At 44.7% G+C, this 24661-nt stretch overlaps 11 protein-coding genes across 11 annotated transcripts, besides 2 other annotated features; 6 read left to right on the top strand and 5 right to left on the bottom strand.

Moving 5' to 3' along the window:
• Window positions 1-575: 575 nt before the first annotated feature.
• Window positions 576-1486, bottom strand: TSTA_047450 (uncharacterized protein; the record flags this gene model as incomplete). The annotated part of the gene is made up of 2 exons (XM_002485204.1): window positions 576-616; window positions 673-1486. 2 exons carry the CDS (start codon window positions 1484-1486, stop codon window positions 576-578), a joined length of 855 nt encoding a protein of 284 aa, XP_002485249.1.
• Window positions 1487-2025: 539 nt separating this feature from the next.
• TSTA_047440 (uncharacterized protein) lies at window positions 2026-4668 on the bottom strand (the record flags this gene model as incomplete). The annotated part of the gene is made up of 9 exons (XM_002485203.1): window positions 2026-2147; window positions 2280-2433; window positions 2455-2811; window positions 2921-2973; window positions 3033-3506; window positions 3621-3776; window positions 3858-3889; window positions 4041-4341; window positions 4452-4668. The coding sequence occupies 9 exons, from the start codon at window positions 4666-4668 to the stop codon at window positions 2026-2028; spliced, it is 1866 nt and encodes a 621-aa protein (XP_002485248.1).
• Window positions 2044-4002: a mobile genetic element.
• An 832-nt stretch (window positions 4669-5500) lies between the features above and the next one.
• TSTA_047430 (uncharacterized protein) lies at window positions 5501-5997 on the top strand (the record flags this gene model as incomplete). Its single annotated transcript, XM_002485202.1, has 2 exons — window positions 5501-5627; window positions 5675-5997. 2 exons carry the CDS (start codon window positions 5501-5503, stop codon window positions 5995-5997), a joined length of 450 nt encoding a protein of 149 aa, XP_002485247.1.
• A 242-nt stretch (window positions 5998-6239) lies between these two features.
• Window positions 6240-7520, top strand: TSTA_047420 (electron transport oxidoreductase, putative; the record flags this gene model as incomplete). Its single annotated transcript, XM_002485201.1, has 3 exons — window positions 6240-6722; window positions 6778-7086; window positions 7158-7520. The coding sequence occupies 3 exons, from the start codon at window positions 6240-6242 to the stop codon at window positions 7518-7520; spliced, it is 1155 nt and encodes a 384-aa protein (XP_002485246.1).
• Window positions 7521-7782: 262 nt separating this feature from the next.
• Window positions 7783-12143, bottom strand: TSTA_047410 (endoplasmic reticulum calcium ATPase, putative; the record flags this gene model as incomplete). Its single annotated transcript, XM_002485200.1, has 8 exons — window positions 7783-8108; window positions 8481-8540; window positions 8565-8607; window positions 8898-8967; window positions 9027-9349; window positions 9399-11711; window positions 11778-11935; window positions 12026-12143. 8 exons carry the CDS (start codon window positions 12141-12143, stop codon window positions 7783-7785), a joined length of 3411 nt encoding a protein of 1136 aa, XP_002485245.1.
• A 1299-nt stretch (window positions 12144-13442) lies between these two features.
• TSTA_047400 (14-3-3 family protein) lies at window positions 13443-15451 on the top strand (the record flags this gene model as incomplete). Its single annotated transcript, XM_002485199.1, has 6 exons — window positions 13443-13463; window positions 13645-13726; window positions 13787-13806; window positions 13973-14247; window positions 14308-14395; window positions 14446-15451. The coding sequence occupies 6 exons, from the start codon at window positions 13443-13445 to the stop codon at window positions 14815-14817; spliced, it is 858 nt and encodes a 285-aa protein (XP_002485244.1). The 3' UTR covers window positions 14818-15451.
• Window positions 15452-15520: 69 nt separating this feature from the next.
• TSTA_047390 (eukaryotic translation initiation factor 3 subunit EifCj, putative) lies at window positions 15521-16723 on the bottom strand (the record flags this gene model as incomplete). Its single annotated transcript, XM_002485198.1, has 3 exons — window positions 15521-16471; window positions 16529-16611; window positions 16705-16723. The coding sequence occupies 3 exons, from the start codon at window positions 16721-16723 to the stop codon at window positions 15761-15763; spliced, it is 813 nt and encodes a 270-aa protein (XP_002485243.1). The 3' UTR covers window positions 15521-15760.
• An 850-nt stretch (window positions 16724-17573) lies between these two features.
• TSTA_047380 (CTP synthase, putative) lies at window positions 17574-21400 on the top strand (the record flags this gene model as incomplete). Its single annotated transcript, XM_002485197.1, has 15 exons — window positions 17574-17598; window positions 17672-17757; window positions 17863-17889; window positions 17952-17974; window positions 18025-18050; window positions 18104-18111; window positions 18162-18304; window positions 18355-18458; window positions 18509-18626; window positions 18676-18760; window positions 18808-19503; window positions 19552-19857; window positions 19918-19987; window positions 20334-20588; window positions 20625-21400. The coding sequence occupies 15 exons, from the start codon at window positions 17574-17576 to the stop codon at window positions 21350-21352; spliced, it is 2700 nt and encodes an 899-aa protein (XP_002485242.1). The 3' UTR covers window positions 21353-21400.
• Window positions 20363-21094: a mobile genetic element.
• Window positions 21401-21706: 306 nt separating the features above from the next.
• TSTA_047370 (uncharacterized protein) lies at window positions 21707-22447 on the top strand (the record flags this gene model as incomplete). The annotated part of the gene is made up of 2 exons (XM_002485196.1): window positions 21707-21736; window positions 21782-22447. 2 exons carry the CDS (start codon window positions 21707-21709, stop codon window positions 22406-22408), a joined length of 657 nt encoding a protein of 218 aa, XP_002485241.1. The 3' UTR covers window positions 22409-22447.
• A 123-nt stretch (window positions 22448-22570) lies between these two features.
• Window positions 22571-23047, bottom strand: TSTA_047360 (uncharacterized protein; the record flags this gene model as incomplete). The annotated part of the gene is made up of 2 exons (XM_002485195.1): window positions 22571-22649; window positions 22686-23047. 2 exons carry the CDS (start codon window positions 23045-23047, stop codon window positions 22571-22573), a joined length of 441 nt encoding a protein of 146 aa, XP_002485240.1.
• A 919-nt stretch (window positions 23048-23966) lies between these two features.
• On the top strand, window positions 23967-24604 carry TSTA_047350 (uncharacterized protein; the record flags this gene model as incomplete). Its single annotated transcript, XM_002485194.1, has 2 exons — window positions 23967-24075; window positions 24129-24604. 2 exons carry the CDS (start codon window positions 23967-23969, stop codon window positions 24602-24604), a joined length of 585 nt encoding a protein of 194 aa, XP_002485239.1.
• Between the last annotated feature and the right edge of the window lie 57 nt (window positions 24605-24661).

Below are 24661 nucleotides of genomic sequence, written 5' to 3'. Positions count from 1 at the left end.
GAGAAGCTTGGAAATGGGAGAGGAATGGAAAAAATCGAGAGCGTAGAGGTTTTCCCATGGCATATGGGAGTTGTTAGAAGGTAGGACTGGACTTCGACTGCAGGAGGCCTCTCCCAAGGTCGGGAACCAAGTCAATATCTCCAGAGGACAGTTCGAGTAGAAAGGCATGAAGGCGCGTTGAAAGAGATCAGGATCCAACACTTTCACATCCTCCATTACCTCACTATCTTTCTGCATATCTTCCTTGATTTGTGTGATCTCCTCAAGTAAGTCGGCTTTTCCATCAATGCGGGTTTGCTTCAGATGGCGACTGAGTGATGATACCCTTATACAATTGGCGCGGTAAAAGATGTTTCTTCGCGGCCTGTTATTTCAATGTCAGCAAACTTCAATGGCTTTGTAGTCTAGAGAAGAATTGTGCTCTACATCTGGTAGTACTTGATACTTGTTTTACGATTTTTTCTACCTAAAAACCGAGAATGGAAGGATGTCTACCCTAGGAGTTCTTTCGCAAAACAGGCAGATGGAACAAAGATGCGGATATCACTCATTCTGGGGGTACGTCTTCCATTTTGTTAGCAGAAAATAGTGCCCAGAAGTTGGTAGCCAAGAAGGCCTGGTTATAGAAGTTACAGTATAGCTAGGATGCCTGCCTGAGGTGAATATAGTTACCCGCACCCCAATATCTTTCCTCATCCTCAATAACATGCCCCGTATGCGCGCTCTTCTCAAACATCTCCATCTCTACAATTCCAAGTCCCTTTTCTCTCGCCTCCGCAGCATGTTGCTCAACAAACCCACTAAGCACAATCCCATCCCGCTTCGAATAGAAATAGCATCTTCTCGAATCCTTGCCCACAATGCCTGCATCGTTAAAACTCTCCGCGGCAAACTGTAACGGATCCGGCCACGCAAGTGTCTTATTTAACCCTAGATATAAGGCTAGTACCACCGCCAGAATCGTATATAGCGGCCATTTGATTAACGGTTGGTTGCGCGGAAGAGCTGAGTTGACGGCACGCATTGTTTCCTTGAAGGTGAGTCTTCCGGGAGCGCTATCAATGACTATGCGGCTACATAGACGTCTTTTCGGGGATGCTGTACTGCCGTACGAGCGGGCGAGGTTCGCGAAGACGCGGACACCGCCATTAGAGAAGATGTGAAAGAGAATGCTCGAGGGTTCATATGCCGCCAGAGTAGTGATGGCCGGCTGAAGTCTTCGATCGTTTCCCTGCGTTGGGGACAAGAAGTCTGTTATTCCGCTGTAGATGACTAGGAAGTTTGGTTGAGATGGGGAAAAGAGTTTGATGTGACCTCGGATGTATGTTTCTGTTTGGCGTTTGGTTGCCCCCATCCAGGGGAGGAGGGCGATTAGAGAGGGTGGGTTTGGGGATTGGTCTTTGGTGCCTGTGTCTTCGGAGGTGGTTTTGTTTGCTGTGTAGAGTGAGACGCTAGGGTTTGCTTGAACGTATGTATAGTTTTCCATGGTGAAGGTATATCCACGGAGGGCATGAGATCTTTAGAAAGAGAAAAGCTACGGCAATGCCAGGAATTATTTCCTTATGATTCAAAGCTATATAGACTATTACACGTCAAACTTCGCTAAAGCAACACTCAAACCCTAGAAGGATTATGATGATTTACGTTTAAGCTAATCTAGGCACGCTATTCTGTCTTAACGAAACCTAAGAATATTTGGATGCGTAATCTTTAAATTAGAGGTAGGATGTATTATTAATAACCAGTTAGAGTTTTCTCGAGTCATGTTCAGCTGTGCACTGGTCTCCATATTCTTCAGAGGATACTCTGCTGAGATGAATAATCACGTAAAATCGCAATGCACTAGGCACAGACAGTTTAGGGCTCTCCATGGATAAGATCCATGAAAATTTAGCATATCCATATCCATATCCGTTAAATTTTAAGAGCACGGATATATCCGCGGATATTATCCATGGATATGTGTATAGTTTTATTTACAAAGAGAATCTTTCAGTATAAGAAGCTTCCTCATGGCTCCACTGCTCAAAGACCACCTCCTAATCCAAGAAGATCCCGTTCAGTGTTGAATAGTCTCTCAACATCAACCTCTGCTGCTGGAACAGCTAAGTAATCCCGTGCAGCCGCTGCCATGCGTGGATATTCATCTATATGACCTCTCTACCATGTGTAAATCCAATCTCTCTTCTTCTCGTCAAATTCCACAACATCAGAGTTAAGATATCGTGTAATGTCGGAGGGCTTTTCTGCAGATTTTTATGACTTTGCCTTGATCTTACTCATCATCTCTGATACTATGGTCTTATGCGGATTTTGCAACGTGGCTAATGGTCCTGGTTCTTCTGAAGCTGTAAAAAGTTCGGGCTTATGAGTTATAGGATACTGGGTCTCAAGCTGCTCTTGCATAGCAGTAATAATATCCTGAGCTCTATCCTATAACTCATGCTCAAGAACAAGTTTCTTAAACCGAGGATCCAAGAGCATTGTAATATAGAGAATATCGCATGAATCATCCATAAGAGTATAGTACTTGTTGTATTTCCTCATGGAGCTCTTAGCTGCATTAGCGATATCTGTGTCAAAGTCCTTGAACTTTCCCTCCCTATCCTGAACTTCTTGAAGAAGATTGAAGAGTTGATAGTAGATAGCCAAAGATTGACTGATTTGTGGAATATCAGTAGAGAGCTCCAGTGTATATCTATCAAACTCTGCAAGGACTATCCGGATTTGTCCAAGCTGATTCCAGTCTTGGTTAGTAAAAGGAGGTAAGATATGATTCATCTTAAGATATTCCTGAATCTGAGGAGCGGCCTATTCAACGTTAGATGTATTCTTTTGTTCAAGGATTATTAAGACTTATACATTCCAAGTATCATTAAGCATGCGATAAGAGGAATTCCAGTGAGTAGTAACATCATACTAAATAAGTTTTAAATCCATCCCTTTTATCCGGCATAGATTCTGCCACTCTTTCTTTCGCTCTATGCTTGAAGTAATATATGAACTCAGAATGTGTATGCGAGAGAAAGCACTTTGTGATTGTGCAAGAGATAGATTATTCTTCAAATCTTCAATAATCTGAAAGTCTCCTGCAATATCACTAGCTTTCAAAACAGTAAGAAATTCCTTAACAATCAGATTTAGAATATGTGCAAGACAATGAATAAAGCTATCTTCTCCTTGATATCTCATTGTTTGCTGAGTATTGCCTTGTTCATAATTGGCTTTGAGCAAATCATGTAGAATTTCAGCCATTACTAAATTATTGCTTGCGTTATCACCAGTAATGGAAATAAGCTTAGCTTTAATGTCTAGTTCGCATAGAACCTTATAGATAATAGACGCTAGATTCTCACTAGTATCAGGGCCTTCTATCTCTTGGAAGTCAAGAATTCTATGCTGAGGCTGAAAGTCTGCTATAATCCAATGACTAATAATTGGAAAGATCTTGTAGCCATTTGCACTCTTCCATCCATCAAGAGAGAGTGCAATAGTACTGCAATTCTCTATTTTTCCAAGCTCATTCTTTAGTTGTATCTAAGCCTTAGCAAGTTCTTCGTTAACATGACGGGAAAATGAATTCGAAGATCCATATTTGCAAGAAAATCCTGGGAGATTACTCCAAATTTGCCTGAAAAGAGGGTCATCAAATGTTGAAAATGGCTGCATTGTTCCGATAGCCCAGTTGAAAATATTTTGATCGAGAAGTTCTTGAGGAGATTGTAAAGGTCGAGCTCTAATATAGGAAAGCATTGAACTTTGAGACGATGTGATGGCTATATATCTTAGCACATATATATATAATAAATACCAGTAAAAATAGTCACCTAAAGAAGTGTCACTATCTTTATAGATACCATGCTTCTGCCCTAAATGCTTCTGCAAGTTGCTAGTTGAACCATTAGTAACTGATTTAACAGTAGTCCATTCCTCTAGAGCTGTACAATGTAGACAAGAATACTGTATGTCTGCTTTTATCTTTCCAGTCTGTTTATCAAAGAAAGTCTTTCCTTGTAGTAATGTTTGTTGAAAATGGGTACCATGAAGTTTCTTTTCGCTGTCTCTTTGGCTTTGGAGGCTCGAGAAAAGGATTAATTAGAGTGGATGACTGAATTTGTGAAGCTGAATCATTCGGAGTAAGTGAACTACTTTGTGATGTAGCATATTCAAGAGTACCAAGGCTTTCGACAGACTGACTTTCAATCTGATCTTCAAGACCAGCTTTGTCATCGCTACCACCATTTGCAAGCTTCCAAAAGCCTGACTGGCGCGCGTATTCTCTCGATGGGGGCGAATAAATCTGTCCATTATGCCGGTAGGTTTTGAAGCTGAAGAAGCAGCCTAGAAGTTTTTTCATGAAATCATGTCTCGGAGCGGAATAATAATAATTTTCCTGTTACACGTGACTCTATCCATGAATATCATGTTTTAGCTAAGAAGTAAAAGGGAACTTGGATATATTCCTTCGTTAAGGCCCAACTCCGTGTTGGTCTTTACGTAAGACACAACGTCTGCAAAGCATAGACTGTATGATACGATGTCTTGGAAGATGTTATAAAGAACTTCCCTGGTCAAGAACGATATTTCAATATGCACAGCTCTGAAATGAAGACTGGGCCTTTTAATGATAGAGATTCGCGTGGCTTCAGTGCTTGCAGCTGCTACCATATGGGGTGACACCACGAGAGGGCACATCGAACACTGATCATGGATGCCTTTCGACGTATAATGTATTTCAATCAGGCTACTCCCCTAGAATAATTGCAGGACTTTCACGAAGATCATTAGCTAAACCAAGTGAACCGAAGAACTCTATATTTATAATCTTAAGCTTAGTAGTGGGACCTCCATATGATAGAGGGTATATACGACATCTCTACGGACTACTAGCAAATTGTTACTGTCCTCAAGCTAGCCAGAATTCTCCATGCGCCATCGCAGGGGCTCTGTCTCAACGAATCTGTATTGTAAATGGGCTTGCCCTGGTCTTCGTTCCGATGATACTCAGACCGGAAATCAGAAGCTGATTAAAGGCTATCTCGAGCGCATAAGGGGATAATGAAAAAGTAAAATACTGATAAAGTTTAAAACAAATACTTCAGAAGCAGCCACAGGAGACCGACTCAGGCGCATCGACCCTGTGCATCGCAGAATATCTTCCCATGCCTCGGGATTAGGGCTGACATGAGGGCATATTCGTCCTCCATATAACGATCTATATGATATGCAAAATCCGCAAGCGTATCTGCGGAGCGAAAAGATGAGTAATCCTCAGCATATTATTACTGAAATTTATCCAATCAAATTCCATTGATATAGATCTTGCTACAAATCAGATGCCTCATGCTCCCTAGGTATGTGTGCAGAAGTAGAAATGGATTTCTATAAACACGTGGAAACAAGGATTACTTGAGGACACTCAAGGCACTATATCTCTCTTTCAGCACACCCATTGTTCCAGAATATCTCTCTTTATATCTATAAGAGACAACAAGAAGAAATGGGGGTTCTTGGTACAACTCCCATACCACTACGTGGTTCCAGCTCGACGGAGGGCTTTTTTCAGCGTCCACCCAAACTGGTCAATCAATTTATTGAAGACGTCGCCTTCCGAAGGGCATTTGAAGGTGTGTTATACCACTTTTAAGTCATAGAATATTGTTTATATCAATAGCTTTCCTCCCGGTCGATATACGAACCTCCGTCGAAGACGAATTCGAGAAGTTTGCTGATGAGGTCTTGACTCCAAAGGTTTTTGGCAATATTGCGGACGCAGAGAGAAATCTCTCTTATGTGAAGACTTGGGATATGTGGGGGAATAGGGTAGATGAGGTTGTTTTGAGTAATGGTTGGAATAATCTTGTTGCTCTGGTATATAGAGCAGGGCTCGCTTTCCTCTTACCAACCACTTCTGAGAAAGTACTGACGCTCTTAGGTTCGTTTCGATTGCGCATGAAAAGCCTTATGGCAGGTTTAGTCGTCCTGTGCAATTTTTGAAGTAAATACCCCCTAGTCCATCTATGGATGATGCTGATTTATACTATTACAACCAAAAGAATGAACCTGTGGAGCGGTTCATGTGCACCAACAGGATATAATATCACCTTCGCGGATGGAGCATGTGTCCTCTTGTCCAAGTATATCAACAAGTCCGAGGAACCCCTTTCCTCTATCCTAAAAGCATCATATGAGCATCTCGTGTCGACCGATCCAGAGACAGCTTGGACTTCGGCTTATTCATGACAGAACGCACTGGTGGCAGCGACGTATCCGGAACTGAAACAGTAGCCTATCTAAGCCCTGAGAATGAACGGCAAGAAGGCAAAGACGCTAGTGGTTTCGAACTTGGGCTCTGGGAGATAGACGGATTTAAATGGTTCTCCTCTGGTACGGAGTCGATGATGACAATGCTTCTTGCCAGGACAACAAAAGGCATCAGTCTCTTCTATGCGCCGATGCGTCGAAAGACTATGGACCAGTTCGGGAATACTACCACTCAATTGAACTGCATTCGTATCCAGCGACTGAAGAATAAACTCGGAACAAGGGCCAATACCACTGCAGAGCTGGAATTGAAAGGAATGAGAGCTTGGCTCATTGAGGAAGAAGGAAATGGAATCAAACAGGTCACTCAAGTCTTGAGTGTTACACGTTTGCATATAGCTATCAATTGCCTGGGGAACTGGGCTAGGGGTCTAGCGGCTAGTCGTGCTTACTCCAAAGTTCGAAGTGTTGCCAGGAGTACTCTGCTCAAGGATGTTCCATTGCACATGGCAGTCCGTCCTTGCTAAGGAGCATGTAAAGTATAGAGGGATCTGGATGTTGTTGAACTTTGCATCACCATTTCTCGGAGCCTCGGAGAACTTGCCTTCTGAAAAGGAGACTTCCAAGGAGCCGTTTGAGCTCCTGCCGGAACGTCCAGAGGATGTTCTACTTCTTCTCCGGGTTTTGACGTCCCCGATTAAAGGAGTATCTGCGAGAGCATCTATTCACGGTCTTCTAGAGTGTATCGAGTTCCTGGGAGGAGTCGGTTATCTCGAGAATGAGAGATGGATTTCAACATTGCGCGAATGTACCGTGATGTTAGTATGGGAAGTATCATCGACGGCACAACGAATATGCAGTCTTCCGATCTTATCAACGTGGTTTCTGGGCAGCTAGGGAGCGCAGTAATGGATTGTCTCAATAGATGGATCCACCGGATCCTCCAAGACACTTTCGATGCTTTGCAGTCAGTGATTGAAAATCTGGAAACCCAATGGTCCAGCCTTCAACAAACTATCAAAGAATCCGACAAGGTCACACTAATGGTTAACGCAAATGAGATTATGGAGGATCTTACTGCTATTGTGTCTGGGGTCATACTTGTGGCAGACGCAGCTCGTGACCATGACGAGACAGCCATCGCTGTTGCAAGAAGCTGGATGGATATTTCTTTTACTGCAAAGGCTCAGCGAAGGGAGCCTGGTAGTTTAGAGCAGCTCAAAATCAACCAGGAGATTGTATTTGGGAAAATCTAGCAATATTTTCGATCTCTAGTGACTGTGATGTGTTTATGAGATTGAGGGAGAGCTACATTTACTACCGAGAAGTTAATGGCAGAAGATATGATGCCGTGACGGTCTCAAGCTGTCCATCTTAAACATTTAAGGGGAACTTCCAATGCAGATTACATGGACAAGATCCATCAGCGTCAAAGCAGATGTTAATCCCATTCATCTTCAAATCAACGCTTTCGAAAAGCAAATAAGAACGTAACTGCTACAGCCATCATAGCCCCCGCTAGCCCAGCATACAATAGGTATAAAGTAACTCAGGACCCTTAGGACTCAAAGCAAGACTAATCCCATACCAAAGCGCAGCATTCAAAACATAAACACCCTGGACGACACTCTTCAAATTCTGCGGCGAAGTATTAATTGCATGATCATATACCATAGGAACGGCAAATGATTCGCCTATCACTTCAAGAACATAAAGGGGGATTTGAAAAGCGACGTTCACGGTATTCGGGGGAGTGCCGTTGTTGGATGACAAAAGAAAACTTACATATTGTGCAAAGCTTCCTATCCGGCCTAGTTGCATTAGGACATTGCTAGATTTACATACTGTATGAGTTAGTGCCCTAAATCTAAGACTATTCATAGCATTGGATCAAGGCATCTTGATGTATCCCATTATTAATGGCAAATGTTGTGGAATAGTTAACGCCGTTATGGGGTGCATAATAGGAATAAAAACATACAGAACAGTGAAGACTGAAGACATTAAAGATACCCAATCAATTTTCTCTTATCAAATTCCTACTTATTTGTCTTTTACAGAGCATTATATAACCCTAATTACTCATCACTCAACAAATTACAGTACATAGTTACAGCTCGCCCGGAAACCCTCCAACAACCCCTGAAAGAACGCAAGACCCCGAAGGATCGACTCTTGAGTTACCACACCAACAAGTGACTGCATTGCTTATATACTTCCTCTACCAAAGGTCGTCAAGTTTCCCCGGGTGCTGGCATCGAGATAACGGGCAGTAACTCAAGAATACGAACAGTACCTACCTAGTAAGAAATTGCTAATGAAAAAAGAACCACCTGGACATGACTGTAGCGTATTGTATATATGTATATAGTACCTAGCTATCAGCACAAATGTCTATAATCTATATCATTTTCTTGCCGGAACGGTACAAGGAAGTCGTAACAAAAACGTAAGCTCTGATTCGTCTTCATAATCGTCATCTTTTATCTCTTGTTGTTTCTTCTTTCTATATCTCAGATAAGCAAGAACAGTACATTCTTGTTTTCCGCTATTTGTCTATCGAGTGTAGAATAATATAGCGGTCGTCCAGATCAAACAAATCAAGCGGCTTTGATTTTTTCATTCTGCTTAACGTCAGAGGGATGCTCGACGCGTTGGTCGTAGAGGCGTCTTTCGAAGTATTTGAGGACTTCGTCGATGATACTATTGCCATATGATCAGGATTATGCCGTAGACAGTGCGGAAAAAGGGAGGTGACTCACATAACAGGCAAACTAATCCCCAACACAGCCTTCCACTCATTCCAATCCAAGGGCAAAATAGCAAACAACCCTTGCAAAAACGGAATGTACAAAATCGCGAAATGGAGCGACATTGACAAGACAATGGCGTACACGAGCATGGGATTGTGCCACAAGGGGAAAGTGAGCAGTGATTCACTGGACGAAAGAGCGTTCATTGCGTTCAACATTTCGATTACGACCAGAATGGAGAGGGACACTGTTGAGGCGGATTTGGACATGTCGTTGTGGAAAATGGAGCAGCCGATTTCGGGGAAATCACTGGTGCATTTGTGGAAGTGGGACTGTATTACAGGTCAGTACTATTTTAATAATAAGCGAGTAAGAACATACCAATTGCCAGTAAGAGATCTGGGGTCCGGCAGGGTTAAACATGAACCACCATACATAGCCAAACACAGTGGCTGCGCCAACGTATGTTCCAATAACCATGTAGCGGAAAAAGAGCCATCCGCCAACAAGTGCCTCATCACGCTTGCGAGGAGGTCGGCGCATGACATCATGATCAGGGGGATTGAATGAGAGTGCAGTAGCCGGTAGACCGTCAGTAACAAGGTTCACCCATAACAATTGCACGGGAATAAGAGCTTCCGGTAGTCCCAAAGCAGCAGTCAAGAAGATGGATACCACTTCACCAATGTTTGAGGAGATCAAGTAGCGAATAAACTGTTGGGTGTTGCTATAGATAGAACGACCTTCTTCTACTGCAACTTCAATAGTAGCAAAGTTGTCATCGGCGAGGACCATATCGGCGGCAAGCTTGGCGACGTCTGTACCCGTACCCATGGCAACACCAATATCTGCTTTTTTCAAGGCCGGTGCATCGTTGACACCGTCACCAGTCATGGCGACAACGTGGCCAATTGATTGAAGTAGATCGACGAGCTTGGACTTGTGAGCAGGTTCCGTACGAGAAAATAGAGATGCGTTCTTGACAGCTTCCAACTTCTGACTGTCCGTCAAGTCGTCAAACTCTCTACCGGTAAAACTCTTGCCCTCGAGATTTTCGTCTGCGCCAAAAACACCGATTTGGCGGCAAATGGATTCGGCAGTGTTGCGGTTATCTCCAGTAATGACAATAATTCGGATACCCGCTTCACGGCATTTTTGGATTGAATTGGCAACCTCTGGACGAGGGGGATCAAGCATGCCAACAAGCCCGATCAGGGTCATGTTGCGTTCCAACTGGGCATACTCTTCTGAAGTCTTTGCTGTGTGCAAGAGGGGATTGGTCGAGACGTCGCTCACGGTAGCTAGTGCGATGACACGAAGACCCCGGTTACCGCATTCAACTACCTGCTCAGAGATCAAACTGATGTGGCTCTGGGTCAAGGGTACGCGGGGACCATCGGACCCAAGAAGGACATGAGAGCATCGCTCGAGAATAGATTCAGGAGCACCTTTGACCAGAAGCTTCTGTTCTTTACCCTCCCCAACCAATACAGACATACTCTTGCGGTCTCGAGAAAACTCATATGTCGCCTTTAGCGGTAGCTTAGTTTCGTAGTATTTACTAGTGGCGTGCAAAGCAGCAGATGGAGGCAAAGATCGTATGCTCTCGTTGAAGCCAGCGTTGTCCGTTCCGATCTTCTCGGCTAGAACGCGCAGGGCTCCCTCTGTAGGCTCACCAATGCAAGTAAATCCGGTTTTCGGGTCATAGGCCAAGGTAGCTTCGTTGTTCAGGGAAAGAACTTCGGTCATTTGACGGATTGTCGAGGACGAAACAGCCAAATCTGTCAAGGGTTTTCCGTGTTTCTTCAATGCGCCGACAGGAGCAAAGGTGGTACCCTCGACGTCAATTTCCTCAAATCCTTGTCCGGTAGGATCTAGATAAAGAACCCGCTCTACACTCATCTGGTTGGTGGTCAAGGTTCCGGTCTTATCGGAGCAGATAACGCTGCAGCTTCCCAATGTCTCAACAGAAGGTAATGATCGTACCACCGCATTTTTGGCTGCCATCTTACGAGTCCCCAACGCCAAACATGTGGTGATAACGACGGCAAGACCTTCCGGAATAGCGGCAACACCCAGAGACACGGCAATCTTGAGATAGTAGATGGCACCCTTTGCCCAGCCACCATGAGAAGGATCATTGAAGTGTTCAATATTAATCAACCAGACGACAACACAGATCACTGTGATCACTTTTGCAAGCATATCGCCGAAATCGTTCAGTTTCTGCTTCAAGGGCGTGGGTTCGGAAATCTGAGAAGTGATACTCTCATGGATGCCCCCGATAGCGGTCGATGCTCCAGTGAGAACGACAATAGCAGTTGCATGGCCAGCCACGACGGTAGTTCCAGAAAACAGCATATTTGTTTGGTCCTGCTTGACAGCCTGCTTATCCGAGACGACCTTGGTATCCTTGCTGACACTTTCACTTTCACCGGTCAAGATTGCTTGATCAACTCGGAAGCTGTTGCTTTGGATCGACAGTAGCCGGCAGTCGGCGGGAACGCGGTCACCCACTGCAATATGGATGATGTCTCCGGGGACCAGCTCCTCAGCTTTGAGCTTTTGTAAGGTACCATTTCGAACAACCTTGGTGACGTTGGCGGAATATTCTTGCAAAGCTGCAATCGCTTTCTCCGCGCTGCTTTCTTGGGAAACGCCGACGATAGCATTGAGGATAAGGATGGTCAGAATCTGTTATTAACGAGCGCTTTAGTGTATGTTGGTTTATAATCGCGGCGACACAGCGAGGCAGCTTACCACAGCCGGGTCAACGAAAGCAGTCCAGTCATCGCCTTCTTCAAAAAGAGCCAAAACGAACGAGATCGCGGCAGAGCCAAGGAGGATGAGGACAAGTTGGTCTTGGAACTGTTCCAGAACTAGTTTCCAGAGAGGGGTAGCTTCCTCTTCCTCGAGCGCTATAGTGAATATCAATGATTAGCAAACGTACTGAATATTGCGCCTGTCTATCCAACGTAACTGATCCTCAATCAAGAAAGATAACTTACCATTGGAGCCATACTTCTCCCGCAAGCGCAATACCTGTTCTTGCGTCAACCCTGCCTCCTCCGTAACACCAAAGTCACGAAGTAACTCTGCAGGCGAGCGAGTAAAAGAGTGATCCATCACTTGCAGACAAACCCAATGTCGTGATCGAAGACGACGACCAAAACGAAAGTATCGAGTTTGTATTGAGGAAGGAAGGGAGGAAAGAAGGTTTACGAAAAGGACAGCAAGCAGTATAATTTATTACCAATAAATGGTACTGGCATTACAGGATACGTGTAATTAACGACGTCAGTATCGTAGATTAACTGGTTGGTTATCAACCTGAGTCAGGTTTAGGGTTGAGATAGCCCTGCGGACTTGCAGGCCGCTAACTTGTTAGGGTCACATAGAGGCCTGTCATAGGCGCCGCTTAAAACCGCCTATCGCGACTCGATATCAACACAACAACCGCGTATCAACACATTTCCTAGTTCTGCGTCTATTCGAGATTTGTAAGTTGGCTCATTAATGTTATTCAGTTTATACGAAGACAAGCTCTTGATTGATATAAACTAGTATAATAATAGGACAAATGAGTAGGTATTAATGTTGTGTAATGTATACTGTATCATACCGTACAAATACAGGGCATCCACATAGGCCGGGCCATACAAGCATTGGACGTCATGTGACCTAATCTCGAGAATTCTTTTTGTTTCTAGCCAAGTCTCAAGCAATGACTGGTCATATGCCTCAGTTTACTCGACCATCTCGGACTATTATTGTGAGACTCTAGAGAGGCGTCATTTGAGCCCTATTCTTCTGGTTTGCCCTAGGTACTATATTCAGCCAGGCAGAGTAGTCCCTGCTCTGTACCAGTAATCGTCGACACCACTTACCAATATTTATGTAGTGATCTGTAAGCACCGAGACTTGGAGAGATACTTGGCAACCCAGTCGTTCAGCTGATATAGTAACAAAAGCAATGAGATCAAGATAAGCCTCACAGTACGAAATTTGACCCTCACATGATCTGCAGAGATATCGACTCGCAGACTGTCCACCAGACTCGAGTTCACCATAGGAGAAGTGTTCCCTCTGAATAGAGTATGAAGGAGATATAGATATAAAATCAAATGATAATTAATAGATTGTAGAAGTAAGGCAGAAATGCTGCTAGATCACGAGCAAAATTGACTCGCTGGCTCGCTAAGCCTAATCGGGCCCTCCACGACTGTGCCCATTTCTCAACCGTCTCTGCCAACAACATCTATCAGTATATTTTTTTTTCTTCTTCTCTATCTACCAATTTCTACTTTCTCTGCCTCTTATCGCTAGAAACCCTCCTCTAACCAATTTAACAAATCCATCTCTCGACCTTCCAGTCTTTAGCCTTATCCAATTTCTCGTCCCTATTGCTGTTGACACCCATCCACCATGACTGCTGACGTTTCTGAGGTTGGTACACATCATAACCCCTCATTTATCCACAACATCGGGCTATACAGCCACCAACACATTTGGATGCTGTTTTTTACTGTGTTCTGATGTGCAATTTTCTCTAAATTTGATCATGATTTGACTAACTTGTTTTTGGCTATAGCGTGAAAGGTAAAGCATCTACAATCATACTTCCAAGTTGTTGAATCGTCGAGTCGCTGATATCCTCAAAAGCAAGACTTTCCTTGCCCGCCTCTGCGAGCAGGCTGAGCGTTACGATGGTGAGTCCAAGACTGCTCTAGAACTATGCAATTTGCGCACTAACGATTGTCTGTAATTAGAGATGGTCACATACATGAAGGTAAACAACTCATCTATCAAACCCTATCAAACCATGATCAAAGAACAATCATCTAATTGCATCTTATAATCTGATACAGGAAGTTGCCAATGTACGATGCCCCTACTTCGAACTAATTCCTCTATTTCAAATCGGAGATACGATTCAGTCAATTAACACATAACAGCTGAACGGTGAACTCTCCGTCGACGAGCGCAATCTCCTCTCCGTAGCCTACAAGAACGTTGTCGGTACACGCCGTGCTTCTTGGCGCATCATCTCCTCTATTGAGCAAAAGGAAGAATCCAAGGGATCCTCCGAGCACGTCTCCATTATCCGTGACTACCGCCAGAAGATTGAGACTGAGCTCGAGAAAGTGTGCCAAGATGTCTTGAACGTCCTTGACGAGTCTCTCATCCCCAAGGCCGAGTCTGGCGAGTCAAAGGTTTTTTATCACAAGATGTATGCAATCGATCTTCTTTCTCTGCGGGGAATAGAGCGTGGGTATTGATTCAATCGCAGGAAGGGTGATTACCACCGTTATCTCGCCGAGTTTGCATCCGGCAACAAGCGCAAGGTCGCAGCCACTGCCGCTCACGAGGCTTACAAGGTGGGTTCAATATTGCATTCTGTTGATAATTGTCTTGCTGACAGATTCAGAACGCCACCGATGTCGCACAGACAGAGCTCACTCCTACCCACCCCATCCGTCTTGGTCTCGCCCTCAACTTTTCAGTCTTCTACTACGAAATCTTGAACTCGCCCGACCGTGCTTGCCACTTGGCTAAGCAGGCCTTTGATGACGCTATTGCCGAACTTGACTCCCTCTCCGAGGAGTCCTACCGCGACAGCACTCTCATTATGCAGTTGCTCCGTGACAACCTCACTCTCTGGACTTCATCCGATGGCGGTGAGCCCGAAGCTGTCGAGGCCAAGGAAGACAAGCCTGTTGAGGGTGAAGCCGCTGCTCCTGCCGAGGAAAAGCCTGCTGAGGAGGAGGCTCCTGCTGCCGCCCCGGCTCCAGCAGAGTAAGAAATCTGTTGCTTATTACGAAAACGCAGTAAGAGAGTGGCATTTTAATGTCTCCAATGACTTTCTAAAACTTTGCTACTATATCTGAATGCGTGTTTCGAATTGGAGTCTTGAGCGCCTTTGCTTTTTTTTATTTCCCTGTTACCCCCAAAGTCCAAAGTCGATGCGGCACATTTCACCCTTTTTACCCCTTCCCCCCCCTTCCCCCGCCGTACGTCAGTCCAAGAATTGACGCTAGTCGCTCCTATGTTGTTTGTTCCCTGATCAGGCCTGTAGTTGGATGCGGAGTTTGATATTTGGAGAATTGCCAGGTTGGAGCTGGATATCTGTTTGCGAAATGTCGTGCTATTTCATCTCTCCAATAATCTTTTCTTCCTTGTCTTATCTGCCCTGTTGGTTGTCTGTTAAACATTCCTGGACTCTTCCAACTGGAACAGTCTGGAGTGGACGTGCTAGAGGTTTCATTCTGGGATGCTTTCTCCTGATTAACTCTGGCTACTCATCCCTTGAGACTCACCAGACACCAGCAATCTTATCTCGTGTTCTTATTCTCTTTCCGAACTTGGTTGTTTAAACAAGTCCTCACAGGCAAACTACAATGAATGCAAACCAAACCAATCATTACAACTATTACATCTCTTCCAGGCTTGACTACAGAATGCAAGTAGTATTCCTGTCATATGGCGTGGAATCGGGTGTTCTTGACAAGCAGTTATATTAATCTATTCTTACGCACTTGATAAGTACATATCATCAAGATGTAAAAGACATGTAATGTATAAACAAAGCTGAACACATACACTTTTGTCTGGAAAGAAGGCTTCATCTCACAAGAAAAGAAGGGTGAAAGACAAGAAACGAAGAAATCAAGATTGAGACACCGAGCAATAGCTATGCATATAGAAGGTATACTTTTCTGTAACAGAAGACGACCCGACAAAAATTACATGAAATCGTCATCACCCAAGTCATCATCATCATAAGCATTAGTATCAACCTTGGCAAAATCCCTCGCAGTATTGAGTGAAGTCTTCGTCTTCGCCGCTTTTGACTTCTTACTCCCCTTATCCGCCGCTCGCTCCTCGCGCATCTTCTCATTGCTTAGGGTTGTCAACGCACTAGCCACTTTCTTCACTTGATCACTCGGCAAATCCTTAACAAGCTGCTTCGCAAACTCGGGTGCCCAGAGCGCGTATTGCGGCTTTTTCGAATTTGCCGTCAACAGCGGAATAAGTACGTTTGTCAAGTTCGCGAATTGATCCTTTGTGGTGGGTTTGAATAACGGCATGGCTGAAAGATCAATCGCTTTCGTAGGATCAGACGCATCCCCAACCACAATAGCCTTTGATTTCCCCCGGTTACGATTCAAATCGATATCACCGAATAAATCCTCGGCGTGTTTTAGGTCGGAATCCTTTTCGGTTTTGCGTAAACGGGCTCTGCGCTCGGCTTCATCTTCGCTGCTGTCATCGTCTGAGTCTTCTTCTTCTTCTTCGAGTTTTTTCCGTTCTTGTTGGTGTTCTTGTATGCGTTGGGCTTTGCTTTTCTTTTTTGCGGCCGCTTCGGCTTCGGCTTTGGCTTTTGCGGCCGCGGCCGCGGCGGCTTTTTCGCGTTCGACTTCGGAGTCTTCTGCTGCGTCCCACGAGTCTAGGACCTGTGTTTGTCAGTTCTATCTTCGAGACGATACAAGTGTATGTCCAATGGATCTTACTTCGTCATCTTCCTCGTCGTCGAATTTGCGACGACCGGCGACTGGAGGCGGGGATGAGGGAGGGGTGCTTTCCTCTTCGTCGTCTGTTGGATCACTATCAGTCAATACTCTTCTTGAAATCCAATATTGTACCGCTTCGTAGACTGATAGTCAGGGAATCCATCAATCTGACTCACCCCACTTCGAAGGCGCCATGGCGAAAATTCTTTGCTCAAATCTCTGTTGAGAAGAAATTTGTAACAAGTCGTAGAAAGATTCTTTTTTCTTATCCTCTCCCAAAACAAGAGACAGTCAAGAAAGAGTCGAGCACGTCGCCCAAATTGTGTGACGGAAAACTGGCAGGGAAACTTGGAAAAAAAAGGCCCTATCACAAAGCAAAGAGAGGGGTCGATCACGTGAATATATTGGGCTGCAAGGCGGGACAATCGGAATGGACCGACTTTCTTCGAACAGCTCTCAGATTTGTCTTTTCAAATAGTATTCAGAATTCAGGATGGACAAATATATATTGACAGCTGTAGATTCTATATTCTCGATAGACAGAACAACTACAAGGATAGTGACTGCATGCTTAAGGCCTTAAGTGAACTGCATATGCTACGTCATCCTGGCTTGATACTTAGGAATCGATACTAAAACGATATATCTATCATTTATATCAAATCAAGTCCTATAATCAGGTCAATAAGTAACTACTTTTTCCTAGGTGAGTCATAAAATAGGCATCAATCGGAATAAATAACCCTAACCCTATTACTAACACCCTCCAACATTCTTAAGTTACCATGAGCTAGGATGATTAACATCTGAAAGTCCTCCAATATCCTTAAAGATATCCTCTAGTTAATTATCACTCGAAGGCCTCCCGAAGAGCACTTGATACATATTAGGGTTATAAAACTCTCAGTCTTGGCACTGTCACATGATAACCCCCACAGATAAGGCTTAGCGCGCTTTTTTTTTCTTTTTATCAAAGTGCTTCGGCGCGTCTCAAAATTCCCTTTACGCACCATAGCTATTATAGCTGTGGTCGATCAACGTCAAAATGAAGTACGTTCTTGTATCAGGAGGTTAGTTTTATTGTCTCAAAATGAAATACGAAAGATTTTCTTTGTGCAAGAAAGCTGACTTATGCCTATATAGGTGTCATATCCGGCGTTGGAAAGGGCATTATTGCCTCCAGCACTGGTTTGCTTCTGAAGACGATTGGTCTTACGGTTACGAGTATAGTATGTTCTCTGACTGATTCTCGTATTATAAGAGCTTGTATTTGTGCTCTTATTTAGTCTTGAGTATTGGAGACAGTCGTATCAAGCATTGCTGACTTAGAATAGAAAATTGATCCATACATTAACATTGATGTGAGTAGACCTAGTTTTCGATTTGCACTGTGACGTATAAGAAATGGCTAATGTATAAATAGGCCGGCACAATGTCACCTATAGAGTTCGTATGCGATCTGCTGCTCACCAACTCGTATACTAATTTTGCTGTAGGCATGGTGAGGTCTACGTGACAGATGGTATGCCCCGGATAAATCTGTCCCTAGCAATGATACGGCTAATTCTTAAATAGATGGAGGTGTATGTCTTTTCTAATTAATCTTTTATTCCATGGTTCTTATGTGCATCAGGAAATGGACCTCGATCTCGGTAATTACGAACGATATCTTCTCACCACGCTTACCCGAGACCACAATATCACCACCGGCAAGATCTATCAACAAGTCATTGAGAGAGAACGTGTTGGACAGTATCTCGGTAAAACCGTTCAAGTGTACGTCCCACAAGCCCGTATGAGATCGAAACCGCTCTGACAGCATGCAGCGTGCCACATATTACCAATGCTATTCAGGATTGGATCGAACGGGTCGCCAAGGTGCCCGTTGATGAGTCTGGGGCCGAGCCTGATGTTTGCATCATCGAGTTAGGTATGTCGATTTGTCGAAATGATGGATGCGTGGTGGCTGATGCGGAACAGGTGGTACTGTCGGAGATATTGAGAGTGCTCCTTTCATTCATGCTGTCAGTCAGCTGCAGAGACGCGCTGGCAAGGGGAATTATGCACAGATTCACGTGTCATATGTTCCAGTTATACCGTAAGTGTTTATATATCTATCTATATAGATATCAGACTAATAAGCCTAGACCCGGACCTGGTGGTGAGCAAAAGACAAAGCCAACACAGCGAGCCGTCAGCGATGTGCGAAGTGCCGGTCTAAACCCAGACTTGGTAATCATCATCTCTCCTATCTGGAGTGACTCAACTAACAATATCAGATCGCCTGTCGTTGCGAACAGCCACTAGAAGACACAACCATCGACAAGATCGCAAACATGTGCCAAATGGAGCGAAAACAAGTCGTTGCCGTCCACAACGTATCCACCACGTACCACGTCCCGTTACTTCTCGAAAAGCAAAAACTACTAAAAACGCTCAGTGAACTCCTCAACCTCTCCTCCATCCAACAACCACCTGCACGGATTGAGCAAGGTAAGCGTATGTGGAGAGACTGGGTTGACTTGGCCCACAGCCAGGACAATCCTCACGATACAGTCTCGATTGCCCTAGTGGGTAAGTATACTACACTTCACGACGCATATATCAGTCTCAGCAAGTCATTTGAGCATGCTGCGATGTACTGCCGCAAGAAACTCAAGGTTATCTGGGTCGATGCTTCGCACCTCGAAGACGAGACCATGGAAGTATCTCCAGCCGAGTTCCATAAAGCGTGGCACAATGTGTGCACGGCTGATGGATTGTGTGTTCCGGGCGGATTTGGAACTCGCGCGACCCTCGGAATGATGAAGGCGATTACTTGGGCGCGTACCAAGAACGTGCCGTTTTTGGGTATTTGTCTCGGTATGCAGCTTGCTGTTATCGAGTATGCGCGCAACGTTGTCGGGATTGAGGATGCGGGTAGTGAAGAGTTGCATCCTGATGCCAAGAATCATGTCATTGTCTACATGCCCGAAGTTCGTTCCCTTGTACACATTTTCTAAACATCACTAACGGAAAAATAGGTCGACAAATCCAAGCTCGGCGGCACAATGCGACTAGGCAAACATCCCTGCATCTTCCAATCGGGCAGCGAATGGTCCCGTCTCCGCGCTCTATACGGTTCCGCGCCTCAAATCCAAGAACGACACCGTCACCGCTACGAAGTCAATCCCGAGATGGTTGACAGGCTCGAAAAGGCCGGACTCACTTTCGTGGGGAAGGATGTTAAAGGTGAACGGATGGAGATTATTGAGTTGCGGGATCATCCTTGGTTTGTGGGTGTACAGTTTCATCCGGAGTATCTTTCAAGGGTTTTGTCGCCTAGTTTTGTATGTCCTCCTTCCCCAATCTCATGCTCGTGCTTTTTTTACTGATTGAGATATCTCTAGACTGTTCTTGGCTTCTTTGCAGCTGCAGCTGGGTGTCTGGACGAGATTACGGCGAAACTTAATAGTGATGGTGACAATTCTGTTAGGTTGCCATTCCATGAAAGATCTGGCGCTCATTAAGAAAAATAGAGGGTCGGTGTAAAACAAATAAAAGAATCAGATAGACTAGTTGCATTTGTTCGATATGATGTTGATCTCTTGAGTTTCGTATTGTCAAGATTAATTATAGCACCAACAACATTCTCAGGTACTTGTCGCGTCGCCTCCCCCCACCCTAGACCGGGTGGTGGTCGGCCCGGACTCAAGGGCCAAAATCTTCAAAATCTCAACTTGGCATTTACAAACGTCAAAACCAGAGCCAAAATGACCCCTAAATTATATAAAGAAGAGGAGGAATTGATTGCGAAGGCCCTCAGTGCGTGCCAACACGAAAAAAAAACCGAATTTTAGCAAATTATCGCGTGAATATGGGGTGTCTCGCAAAAAACTGTCCCGTCGGTGGCGTGGCTTACCCTCTCGCTCAACACGCCCACCTACGAGGCGCCTATTATCTCTAGATCAAGAAAAGGCACTTATTCTATGGATTGAGTATCTAGATAATATAGGTGCGCCTCCTACGAATCAGCAAATTGAGGAAAGTGCGAATTATTTGCTCGGCAAAGATTTCAGTGGTCCAGGAGAGCCCCCTCGTGCCAGAAAAAATTAAGTACACGATTTTATCAAGCGCCTGCCAAAACAATATGTACGAATCGTTCAAAAACCTCAAGAAAAGGAACGTACCGTTGCAGAGCATTATGGTGAGGTTGAGCGCTGGTTTATTGACCTCGAGCTCGCTATACAACAATACAAAATTCGCCCTCAAAATCTGTGGAACTTCGACGAGACCGGATTCATTGTTGGACAAGGAAAAGATGAAGCGGTGGTAACAGCATATCCAAAAACATCAAAAAGGGTATCTAGCCTGTCCTCTCGAGAATCAATTACTGTCATTGAGGGTATAAATGCCGAAGGAAAGATTATACCACCTTTATTGATTCCAAAAGGCAAGGTCCATTTGGAGGAATGGTACCGGCATATAAAAGATGACGACTGGCTAGTTGCACCTGCTTCGAATGGATTTATCACAGATAAGATCGCATTCGAATGGCTTCAACACTTTGACCACTTCTCTAGGCCCGGGGCCTTCCCGGATTGGCGGTCTAGGGTGGGGGAAGGCGACGCGACAAGTATCTATCAGATAACCCGGATATCCGGCGAGGCCGAAGATGGGCTGTTCGCTCTCGAAGGTCAACCGGTCACCTCAGGGCATGTATTTGGCAACCTACATTTCAGCAAAATCAGAAGCCACCTTCTTATCAGGGCTCAATATAGCCCCTCAAGCTCACAAATCACCACGCCAAAAAATGTCTATGAAGACCCGGCTTTGGAACCCTGATGTATTTGAACACATGGAGAGAACTAAATACATACCGTCTTGCTAGTCACTTCTTCTTTTTCCATCCTATTAAACTACTATTCAGGACTGGCCTAGAGTAAACCCACCAATCCGACAGTATCTGTATAAGCGCTTCGTGATTGCACAGCCCTTGTCTATGCAGATGTCCGCTAGCTCAGCAGGCATTAGCCTCCATCATCATCCTTAATTTAGAAGTCTTTTCAGATAAGTCTTTCTTTGTTTGACAGGCTTCCCCCGCTCCAATGTAACCTTCATCTCGTCGTATGTTAGCTGCCCGACTGAGATATCAGACAGTCTCCCGTCAGTGCGAATGTATTTTCTCTTGTTCTCCAAATGTCATACGAAGTTGGCCTTTATAGGGTGGTAAGTTATGATCAATTTCTATCATATTGTGAATAGCTGGTCTAGATGGGTTCTCTCGAGGGCATTTATTCACGATCTAGGTACCTACATAACTTCTTGCCGAAACGACTGACCACGAAGCGCTCAACAGGTTATGAAAGAAACAGACATAGAGACATGAAGCACACCTCATACACAGTGCTCCCTGCACTATTGATCACTACTCTCCTTCTAAACCCAGCCCAAGCCATCCAGTGTTCATCTTGCGAGGGCCCGCCAACCTTCCAAGAAGAATATCGAACCAACTACATGCCCAAAGTCATCAAAACATGGTACGGCCTCCAAGTCCTAGCACCAGATACTCCCTACGTCGCTGTCGCAGGCTCAGATAAGCTCTACTTCATCGACACCCGCCTCGACACCGAAACCGCAAAACACGTAAAGCAGAACATTGAGATGGCCACTATCCCAAGGGAAGATGGGTACATTTCCATAGACGAGATTGAGGTTACGGCAGAAGTTAAGAATACTGCTGGCGAAACGATGTTTGTGTTTGATCCGGAATATGCTAGGGTATTTTTTGCGGAGCCGATGAATAGGCGGAATCCAGACCTCAAGTTGCCTGAGCCTGAGCCTGCAGGGGACTGGTTGGTGACTTATGATCTTGAGAGCATAGTGGAAACGGAATCTTGATATAGCACTATGTGTCGACACGGCTGTATCCGTTGCATATGCCAGATCCAAGGTTCTATCCTGACAACGAGTATGGGGCATTGACTAATGTCCTCATCATATGCCTATATTCCATGAATGAATCTTTAGCATATGTCAAGTGACCCTACATTTCAATATCATCTAACAAATCAACATAACACTCTTCGCCCCGTTCCCAAGATAAAACTGCCCATCCTGCTTATTCGCCGTCGCAATACACCTATAATCCCCCTTAAAATCCCCCTTTACATATAACTCACTCATAAAAGTCGGCCAAGTAGTCGCATGTCCATGACAGTTATCCCCCTCCCAGAACTTCAAAATACACTCCTTCCATTTCTTCTTGTTATGTCCTAGTCTTGCGCCGTAGGTGTTTTGTTCGAGGGTCTTACATTGACCGGACCATACCCAGCCCGAGGTTGGTTGTTGTTCCCAGCCGCTGTCACAGGAGCCGGAGTGGTAGACGTCGAGCCACACGCCGTCTGAGGAGCGGGTCGAGAGGAACTCGGTGTCTGTTGAGGTGGTGATGTTGGTTTCTGGGGATGAAGACTCGGTTATGGGGGATGATTGGCCTAGGTAGGCTAGGCAGGTGAAGAGGAGGAGGTTTTTGAAGATCATTTTGGATCTAAAGTTGTGTTAGTGATGGTTTAGAGTGGAAGGATTCACGACATACATAGATCTTTCTCGACGGATGTACAACTAGCAGGCAGAAAAACTCTTGATACTATGATTTCTAGACCGATAGAAGATTATACACGTATTTGTACCTGGAGGGATCTCGAAATGTTTATGATACTCAAAACATCAATTGATCAGTCAAGCCCTAGAGCTCGGACATATCACCGCCTCCTCAGTATACAAACATATACGTAAATAGTTTATCCTGATTACTGATCCGTTTTATCCTTAAGAGAAAAAAGCTCCACAGAAACTCCAGATAAAACATTTCATCAAATAGACAGTACCAAGAAGTTCAATTTGACCTCAGCTGGACACTGATTTGCAGTCTTTCTTGTGTTTTCTTAGTGCTAGTTGATCATAAAGGTTTTATGAAGCGCTATACGTACGTACGTCTATCAATTCCAAATCAAGGAAATGATAATGGCACATTCTACTTGTACGTACAAGCAAAGGTCAATTCTGGACGATCGTCTTGACATGGTGAGTGATTAGTACCTAACAGGGAGTTGATATGATTCGGGCTGAGCACCCCCCTGTCACTAGGATCAATAACATCTCAATAATAATAAGACTATGCAAGATCTGCTCGGCTGTTTTCAGCTTGTACGTAAACAGCGTTTTAATCATGCTAGAGAGGTAATCTATCAACTTCTGGGGAAATTGAAGGTATCGGCGGCTTGGTATCGAGTGGATTAGGGCTTTGGCTCTTATTAACATAGGTTAGAGCCAATTGTAGACTCCACTAGATATGTAGTTCAGTAATCAGGACATGATATTCGAGCTGAGCATTGATATTCCTTTCAGCTCTCAGCACGGAGTAATCTGGATGCATTAATAGGGGGCGTCTGCGGCGGCCATGACTTATCTACCATTCCAGCTTTCTGGTTACCTAAGTATAGAGTCAAAGACTCCATTTACCTCTCGTGATAGACACCATCCATCTCTAAGCCAGCCAAAACCTCAATGTATGCTACCAAATCATCCACATGTACCCCCTTATACTAACTTGATAATCCAGACCTCAAAATGATCCTCAAAAACTTCCTCCTCCTCACCTCCCTAGCCTACCTAGGCCACTCCACCCCTCTATCCAACGCCAGCCCAGAACCTAATGAAGAAGCGTCATCATCCCTCGAAGCCCGCTCAAGCGGCGTCTGGCTCGACATCTTCCACTCCGGCTCCTGCGACGGCGGCGCTGAATCCCAACCAACATCCGGCTGGGTCTGGGCCGGCCAATGCAAAAATATCGAACCAAACTCTTACGGCGCAAAACTGGGGTATAACGTAAATGAATGGCCGTACTGGTGTATATTGAAGTTTTGGGAAGGGGAGAATTGTCATGGGCATGCGACAACGACAAAGATTGGGGATACGGAGAAAAAAGAGCATGTTACGAAGGATTTTGAGGGGAATTATAATTGTATTGCGACTGCGAATAAGGGTGGGCAGTTTTATTTGGGCGGGGGTGCTTCGAGTGTTATGTTGATTTGTTGATGGTAGACTTGTCAGCAGGTGGTACAGGCTGAAAAGTCATTTATAACATGTATTTTA

The sequence above is a fragment of the Talaromyces stipitatus genome, genomic scaffold (genome assembly GCF_000003125.1).
Source record: "Talaromyces stipitatus ATCC 10500 scf_1105507295515 genomic scaffold, whole genome shotgun sequence".
Classification (NCBI taxonomy): domain Eukaryota; kingdom Fungi; phylum Ascomycota; class Eurotiomycetes; order Eurotiales; family Trichocomaceae; genus Talaromyces; species Talaromyces stipitatus.
The sequence above is the reverse complement of the archived record's forward strand: the minus strand, read 5'-3'. Positions and strand labels throughout refer to the sequence as shown.